General features: G+C 35.2%; 1 protein-coding gene across 1 annotated transcript in view; it reads right to left on the bottom strand.

Moving 5' to 3' along the window:
• Positions 1–929: 929 nt before the first annotated feature.
• Positions 930–9,877, bottom strand: part of LOC108685998 (protein TIS11) — a 29,793-nt gene continuing 20,845 nt past the window's right edge. Inside the window, exon 2 of the mRNA XM_018191027.1 lies at positions 930–2,364. Within this exon, the coding sequence (XP_018046516.1) occupies positions 1,195–2,364 (1,170 nt within the window). The 3' untranslated portion in view covers positions 930–1,194. The remainder of the gene's footprint in view (positions 2,365–9,877) is intronic.

The following is a 9,877-nucleotide window of genomic DNA, read 5'->3' as shown; positions in this document are numbered from 1 at the left end:
TTCATTTTTCGGTGATGTGCTAAATATTTCCCAGGATCAATGAAACTAATTGCGATAAAAATGACAGTCACGATAAAACGTATTCAATCCATAAATATAATTTTGTGATGACCCCTTTTGCGGCACGACGCCGTTTGCAATGCGTTAATTGGCTTCACGCATCTCTCTCTCTCTCTCTCTCTCTCTCTCTCTCTCTCTCTCTCTCTCTCTCTCTCATTCACTCACTCATTCGCTCTGTCATATACTCCTCTTCCACTCGCTCTTTCTCTCTTTCGTTCTTTCGCTCGCTCGCTGGAGTGCTTATTCTCCTTTCACTCTCGAGACAACTTTCCCCACCCTCTCTTCTTCGGAAAAGAAACTCGACAAAACGTAATCGTATATGTTATTTGGATATTGCAACATTTTACCTGCCCCGGATTTAGCGACATTGCTGTTTGTAACTCGAAAATCCAACAGAAGAAGATGACGGACGCAGACAGTGGGTTCGTGGGAACGTAAGGCGTAATAAGGATCTACCAAGTGAGATCAATAAACAACTTGCTCGGAGGAAAGTCACATTTCGGAATAAATTTACGCTTGATGTCCTCTGGCACCCACTGATCTCACAGAACCCTCTCTCTCTCTTTTTTCTCATACCGTTCTCCAACCATTTTCATATTCGGGCTTAAACGAGCAGACTGAGACTTCCGGGCTGATCTCACTTTTCTGCTAAAAAGTCATTCACGTCTAAAAGAATATGCGTCGAAAAGAATATCTAAGAATATGAGAAAGAAGAAAAAAAAGAAAGAATATTAGATGATAAATATGTATCAATAATAATATGATAGTATAATATATGTAGTAATATAATAATATATTACAATAGTACGATGATATATATGAAGATTATGGTTATAATAATATATAAAAAAGAAGAGGAAAAGATGCTAGTTAAAAGGTAAATGAAACCTGACGTGTGCCTAAAATGCTTCTCAGGAATACGACCGATGACGGATAAGGGAAAATCGCATCACGCAAACTTCTGTCTGCGTAAAAAAGAAAAAAGACGTTAATTCCGTCATGAACAGAATCCATTATAGAGAAGCTATCGCCCAAATCTCGAGTCAATTCACGTGAAAACTTCTTTTTTATTCCGAGCGCGATACTCGTCGAGAATTCGCGTCTCTCTTCTTTACGGTTCGCGCGGCGACCGCTCTAGATCTTGAGGTTATCGAAGTCGCCCAGGGTGCTGCTGATCCTATTAAAGACTGGCAACCTGGATTCCGTGTTAGGTGACAACGGGGAGGGAGTTCTGGGTGTTACCTCATCGGACGCGAGGGGACTGCATACACCATTATTGCGCGGGCTCGGGCTTTGTCTTGAGCAGGCGAGCAAACTGAAGTCTTGACTATAACTGAACGGTGTCGTCTGCATATTCCCGCATGAAAGCGTCTGCTGGCTGCAGTCATCACTGAAGAAGCTCGCCATGGAGTTCGTCGGCGACTGACTGAGGCTAGACGACGGCGAGACTGAATCAGCGGAGCTGCCAAGCGAGAACGTCGGGCTAAGATTGAGCGGTTTCGGTTTTGTCATTACCGTATTCACGGCATTCACCGGACGAAGATGTACCGCGTGATGATGATTCGTGGCCAGACTCAGCGACGACGTTCGCAGCAACGGTGGCTGATTGAAGCCATTCGCGCTGGTGGCAGCAGTACTACCGAGACTCAATGAATTCGTTCGCATGAGATTTGACGTAGTGGCAGCGGCCGCCGCGGCCGCGGCCACGTGCGACGACGCGGCAAGTTGCTCGAGTAAGCTGACGTTGACGCTGACGTTATTGGCAGTGGCATTGTTGTTCGCGGCGGTACCGTTGCCGGTCGCGGATGCTACCGCAGCGGCAGCCGCACTCATCAACGGATTTAAGCCCACTATGTTGGGCTGTGTTGAGCCCAACTGGGCGCTCACCTTCTGATTGTGGATACGAGCTTCTTCGAAATTGTGGATGAAGTGACAGCGCGGTCCATATGGGCAAAAGCCAATCGTGTGGAAGGTGCGGCACAGCTCGGTCTTGTACTTTGGATGACGTGCCAGGTTGCGCAACTCGCCATATCCATGTGCAAACTGGCATTTATCGCCGTACTTACACGAGCCACTCTCCTCATATGGCCGGCAGAGCTCTGTCTTGTAGCGTGATGTCGGTTCGCTCACGCTACGGTCCAGTTTTCGATGTTGTTCGATTAATGTGGTCATCAAGGAGGTGTAGCTGCGTTTCAGAGGCGCGTGTCCATTGCCAACGTTGTTACCGCCAGCAGTCCCGCCATTCGTGGTGCTTGTCGTCGTTGGAGATGTCGAAGGATCCTTCGTCTTAGTCGAGGCTGCATTCTGTAATCAAAAAGAAAAAAGCGCGTTCAGTTAACCGTACAATTCCGAAATTGCAGTTATTCACGCGCGACACCGCGATAATAGACACGTTATCGGGACGGAGAGGTTGTCGCGCGGGTAATTTGATCTTAAAATGGCTGCGCGGATGATAACGCTTGGCAATTTGGCGATGTCATCGTGATGGCAAGATAGCGTGTCGAATAGACCGGCAGTGGACTGTCGCTAATACGATCGTTCGTTTTAATGGGAACTCAAATAACATGTCGTTTGCTAGAAAACGGAAGGTAGACGTTGCGACAGAGATTTAGTGCTAGATGAACTTTGGGAAGATTCGAAAATGAAGGTTCATAATTATATCTAATTGTAACTGTAACGTTTTAACTCGACTTTCACTTTTTTCAACAAGTTTCTCATGCATATCAATATTTAAACTTGATATTTAAATACGACTACATTAAATTAAACTAAACTGATGTGCTTAATTTAATTAGAATTTATTACTGAGTTTACAATAAGTATAATTTGTTAATTTATGCAATATTATTCTTATTATATTATGTGAATATTACTTTCGATAACTCATAATATTAATACGATTGCATAAACATTTAAACATTTTTAAATATTTTTCAAAAATTATTAAAGATTAATTTAACCAAATGCCATTAATTGATATTTATAAAAGTAACTGTAGTAATACAATATTTTATATAAAATTTAATGTAATACAAACAATATCGCTAACATCTTGACTTTGATATTATCAATTAAAATAACGAATATTTTTATCAAGCAAATACGTTATACAGTTCAACGTACTAAAATGGACTTATAACACAGACATGTCAATCAGCCACAATAAGATCTCATTTATAGCCCTTATCTCTACTCAGGATAATCAATAGATAATAGAAAACAGAAAATAAAGAGTGAGATAAAACCGTAATGTATCTTGAGTGATATCACTTCAACTGCTATTGCAACAATTAGTTCCATAAAATTATTTTGTTTAACCCAGATCTCTCTTCCACTGCATAGACAATATTTTTCTTAACTTTAATAAAAATGAAGATAATCCTCAGATGTATAATCAAAGAACGATAAATCTGTTAAAAAATAATAAATCACGATAACTGAAACGCGAGCAGAAGCCATTTATAATCTTTCGAATCAAAGTAAATATTTTATTTATCATACTGGATAGAAATTTGATTCTTTTGCAAGAATTTTTCTGAGTTTTTACTCAACATTCTTACTTTTAAATCGGTTAAATAAAAACTACTATAAAATACTGTTCAATATAATAAAGCATTTCAATTTTTAACTATCTTTCAATTCCAACAAATATACGTCCCACAAACTATATATTATTTTTCATGTAATCTCTAAAAAAATAAAGAATACGATAAAAGACTGTCTACGGTTAAAAAGGAAGAACATTTTTACTAAAGAGCTAATCTAATTCTGATACGATATTAAGAGTTTCGCTATTAAGGGAAGATATGTGTATATGTCTAAAATACGGAGTGCATATAAATATCACATTGGAGCGATTCATTCATTATGTCAACTAATTCGATACGGTCTTTCATAAAGATTGATTGCACAAGGAACACAAGTAGGGTTCTAGCATTCTACTTCCTCGAATCACGTGTAGTTTCTCTTGATGACTACAATTCCTATTATTGTCGAGCGACTACGCTTCTAGAAGTCATATTTCATTAGGTCACTTGATTCATTACACGAGATGTATCTCTTTGAAAAAAAAAAGTATTATAAATTATGTGGCGCCAATTTTATGTGAATGTTCAATGCGCTTTTAGAATTTAATTGCGCGATGTATTTTAAGAACTATGAAATTTTTCTCAATAATATTCAGAATTAAGCAAAATTTTAAAATAAATCACACAATAAAATTACATTTTAGATCCAATAAAAAATAACTGAATACTAAAAATATCAGGTACGTGTGGAAAATTTCAGAATATTACTAAGTAACTATCAGTAGCAGTATGAGTATTCATATGTTAATGAATAATGTTCTTTTTCAACATTTACGCAATGTTGCGAGCTGATGATACGATAAGTCACGTAAAGTATATGAGTATAATAATCACATGTAGCCTGACTAAAAAATAACTTGAGCGAGACGTGACGCATACAAAAAACCATGTAGCGATAAATAACCAATCTAATATATCGACGTCGGAGCACTAAGATTCATAAATTTTTTTAAGAGTTCTTCGTAAAAGAATCTATTTAAAAAGAACATTTGCGTAGGAACGCAAATTTTGTGTTACTTAATCAACATTAATCATAAAAAAATGAATATAATATTTTTCACGCCTTATTTTTTATAAATAAATAATTACTTTTACATATAATATTAACCATTTTAGAACATCTAGATGTTATCATGAAGATATTATCATCTCTCGTAGAGCTCCCACTAACTAAGCCTTCGATCTTATTTATACCGCGCAATCAATAGATGAGATTATCAAGATTTATTGTATTACATATATATTGTATTTGAGGAGCAGAGATCAGAGATTTTGAGGATGATAATTTTCCTTTTAGCCACTTTAATGTAGAAGACAATGAAAACGGGACTTCGATAGTAAATTATCGCAGAAAAATCGAACAAGTAGTCATAGAGTACAGAGTTTATTAAATTTTTAACACGGTTTTGTATATTATCAGATTTTATATTGTAATAGGTTATTAATTCGATGAAAAGCGATCAAGTTCCTATAATCTTCCGTGAAGATGTAGAAGTTCTTATAATCTGTCGCAATATTTGTTGATTATTGGCAATAAATTGCAAAAGCTGAGCAAACTGAATTTGCAAAAACAGACAGTTCACAACAGATCATCAATACACAGTCATGATCATCACTGAAAAGAATTATTTATAACATATCTTTTATGTAATGGATTATTGAAATATATGGCGAATTTATATTACACACATATGTGTTATCTTAAAATAACAACTTTAAAAATAAAATGAGAATGTCTTACAATACTATTGATAATATTATCTGTCTGCTTTATGATTTTGCTTAAATTTTGCTATCTACTACAATAATGCAATTTATTGGCAATAAACGGCGAATATTACGACAAACTATAAGATATCGTTATCACGTCACTTTCTTCTATTTTGTCTCGTCCCAGACGACATTAATACGTGGTACTAATTATCAGTTACGCGCTCGATGATGTATGCAGGAAAAAATCCAACGTTTTCCCGAGCGTGAGATCGCACGCGGGAGGATTCACGAGAGCCTGGAAATTTCCACCAGCACGTGCGCATACGTGCCAGAGTGAATTTGTTTGTTTCATTTGTCGGTACGCGAGCGCAGAGCACATACACATGCACGCGCGCAGAAGTAACTGCGCACACACTACTACTTGTCGTAATTATTCTCATGTAGCCTCCGCATGTTAAAGTATGCGTTTATCGTAAGAGCATGATCGTCGGTAATCGTTCACACGCATATACGCACGCCTATTTTATCGTTCACGCGTGCGCGCGTATGAGTACGCATAAATCTTCGTGTCACACGCACATACGTACACCGACAAGAATATATCGCATATCTAATCACGCCGATTTGCGCATTCTCCGGAAGAATATTATCTATTTTTGATATTTGTAGTGATGTTAAGACGGAGTCCTACAGACTCGGAATTGTTCTGAGCAAGGAGCGGATTATTGCGAAAGTATAGAGGATTCATATTAATCAATGGCTACGTTTTCAATAAAATAAAAGTAGCTTTGCAACTGTTGTGAGATTCTTTAATGTAATTGATTTATACGTTTAAATCCAGGAATTGAAGGCAACAAGAATCAAGAATCTTACAATATTTATTGCGAAGCTACTTTTTCTATTAAACACAATCAACTTGTACTGGTTTTTATTTTTAAAATATTAAGAATGTTACATTTCTTTAAGAGAAATTAAAGTTGGTAAAGAAATTATTCTCATTTATGATTGTTACGCTCTAAATAATTATGTATTTGACTTGACAGCCATAATAATTTAAAACTGTGTTAAATCAAACAGGAAATGATCGTTTTTAGTCATGCAATTCATGCTACTTGTTTCTAGATAAATTACCTATTAATATTAGACAATATAATTAAACATGTTTTTAAAATTTTTTTATACTTTGACGAAAAGTTCTTTATGTATTCAAAATAAAATAATATTTTTCATAAATTTATAATTTCTAAAACAGGTAATTAAATCTTTTAAAATATCTTATATAAATTTTTTACATACATAAAAAAATATAAAATATAGATTTCTTAGATATTCTTTATTAAAATAAAAAGAAAAAAAGAAAAAGATATAGTTTAAAATCTTTTTCCGGAAATAGATTCTGCCAGTTAAAGTATCGTATATATTTCTAGCACAGACTTTTGACTGTGTATGTTCCACAGCGCCTATAGTGAGAGGAAGTACTGCCTACATCGGTAAGAGAAAAAATAAACCGGTTGGATTTTCTTCGTAGATATTACGATCCTATGAAGCCGACGACGTATGGTTATGAGCGATGTTTCCTTCACCATCGTCGATGAATCACTATAATAGGCTAACTCGTCTCGAAAAAGCATGGCGTAAACTGTGTTTTCAATTATTCCGAGGCGAACGTGCGACTCTGCAAATTTAATTTTTACTCACGTTGCGAAGTTGCGACACACGTGGCGAGTCCATTCATCCATTTTGCTGACAAAACGTGAGGCCAATAAAAACAGAATCTATTTTTAAGCTCATTCTGAGGTAAATAAAGCAGTGCCATTTGAACTTGAACCAAATTATTTTGGCGCATGAAAATATGATGATATTATGAAAGTGCATTTAGCATTTAGCATTTTCTTTTCTTATAGGAAAATCTATTTTTTTCTTTGAAAATTTTATACTTTTTAATTTTTATTTTTCACGAAAAGATATCGTTTTCAAGTGCTTTTATCATGTTATTTTTGCAGCTCGATATTAATATCAGACTTTGAAATTGTTCATTTGTTCGTGAAGATTTCATTAGTTTTGGCTTTTAGCTTGATATAGTTTAATTTAAAACAGTGTTTTTTTTAAACATTTATTATACAAATACAAAAGAAAATATTATACAAAAGAAAATATATCTTTTTAGAAGAACCAAAAGAAATTTTGTTTTTTTTTTGTAAAAAATTGTTTTTTCTACGATACTTTTCTATATCTTTTGAAGATATAATTGAAGATAATTTGTTTCTTCGAACTATATCTATTTAATTTTATTTATTCTTATCTGCATTCTTCAAACGTCATTACTTTGAATGCGTAGAACGACACCGGCAGTAGGTATGTTCAATTATAGTCGCGCGTGTTACTAGTTCCGCTTTATTTGCCGTCTTACTCACATTGCTTAATATTCACATCGCGCGTCGCGTTCCGCATATCGAATGTTGTGAACAATGACGATTATTTAACAGTCTCTATTTGTAGATATCGAACTTAACAGCCGGGGTAAGTTAGTTTTGCGAAAGTGGCGTGATGCGCGCGACTCTCCGACACGATGTATGATTCATGAGCATTTATATGCCAGGGCCGAACGGAAAGATTATTTTTAATGTCTTTGCGATAGTAGTTACGGATTTTCAACAAAGAAACGATAATTCCTGTATTCTAGAAAGTAAATAAAAAGTGATAGGGCATATCGCGTCGCGTCCTTCTTGTTCTATTATGCAATTGTAATAATAAAATATGATTATTGCGAAAGATTTTATAGTAATATTTCATATAATATATCATGATTAATATTATTATTATGATCCTTTCTTTTCGAAAATTGTTATGGCGTTTTTCACTCGAAATCGTCAATAGACATTGGAAATTTAAAGTGCCTGAATTAATTAAGATAAACATAAAGTTTTGTCAAAGTTCAGCGATAAAATTTGTTTAAATATGCTTCAGTAACAGCAATGAGAATCAAATATCTTATCTATTACGTAAAATACATAAAAGCTGCAGTGCACATTCATCAAGCTTTTACTTTGGAAACATTTTATTTCTGTGTTACGCGTGAAATAACTGCGAGCTACATTTTTATATATATAATTAAACATTTTTATAATTCAGATTCAATTGATTTTAATGAATCTTTTATGATTAAGACTAACTTTTGCAAATTCAAGTTCAGTTATTATGCTCTTTGTTGGATCTTGCTATGGCTGTTATAACTATAGAAATGTCATAACTATCCAATAATATTGAAATCATACGAGAGACGTTAATGACAATGACGTGTCGAAGTAGTTCCTCTGGGCGAGAATGACACGTGCCATTTCGAGAGATCAAAAGTGGGATATGATAGGTCAAAGGTGAACTTATCATTCAGTGTGGAGAAACTTGCCCGTTAAGATCTTACATAAATTGAAAACGATGCAAATATCACTTTATTAAAATGCACATCCGAAATGCACATAAAATACTCAGATTTACATTTGATTCGTTTGAAAAAAAAAAAAAAAACAAAGATGATTTATGTATTGCGCTTTCACTTTATTCTAAGGAAAATAAAAAAATGCGCATTGCTCGAAGACTTAGATATTCAAGGTCCATTGATAGTGAAAGTATCCTCGTGAATTGAAGTGTTAATACATGATTTGCTTAAACCACGATATCATCGCGATATTTTTTTGATTGCGTACATTTAGAAGAAACGAAAAATACACATAAAAATCAATCATTAAAAAATATGTTTTAATAATTAATAAAGAATTTAATAATTTTGTAAAGATATCAAATGCTTATATTATATTTCATTTATATAAATATTATCAACTATTAGTAAAAGTCATCCATTTTTTTATGAGGTAAACCGTGAATTGAGAATTAATTAACAGCTCAAAGTTAAATAATTAAAAAAGATCTATACGTATGTTCCACTTAACTGTAAGGATTATAATGTTTAATTATATCTTTCAACTGGGAGAGAAAACGTGACCGCGCTCAATCATCTTACGGCGCGTACTCGCGTTAGAAGAAATCGTGCACGTACTCGCGGGTTAAGAACGTGGATCCCGAAGGTCAAAGGTGAAAGTAACGTGGAGAACGAGGCAGAAGAATCGAGATGGCGAGGGGAGGGAGGGGGAGAGAGAGAAAGAAATCGACTAAAGAACGAGCATGGCGCCGGCCGGTCGACCGACTGAATGGAACAGCGGCGCTTCGCGCACTGATTCTTACATAAGTACTGCGCGCGGCGCATCGTCGGAACTCCTAATTATCCTAATTATTCGCTTGTCCGGTATAGAATCCCCGGCATCTTAAATTCCTGTTGATCGCCAGCTGTCTGTCCTTTAGCCCAGCGAACCTTGCGCTTTTATGATCGGCTGTAAAAAATATCCGTTCCCTCCTTCTTATTTCTCCTCGTTATCTTGAATGCATTAGCGAAGCCTCTTATACATTTGCATTATCTGCATTTTCTCATTTTAATCACACGTACTTGTATTACTCATGACGCT

Source organism: Atta colombica, unplaced genomic scaffold (assembly GCF_001594045.1).
Source record: "Atta colombica isolate Treedump-2 unplaced genomic scaffold, Acol1.0 scaffold163, whole genome shotgun sequence".
In the NCBI taxonomy this organism is placed as follows: domain Eukaryota; kingdom Metazoa; phylum Arthropoda; class Insecta; order Hymenoptera; family Formicidae; genus Atta; species Atta colombica.
This window is presented reverse-complemented; position numbering and strand designations above follow the sequence as displayed.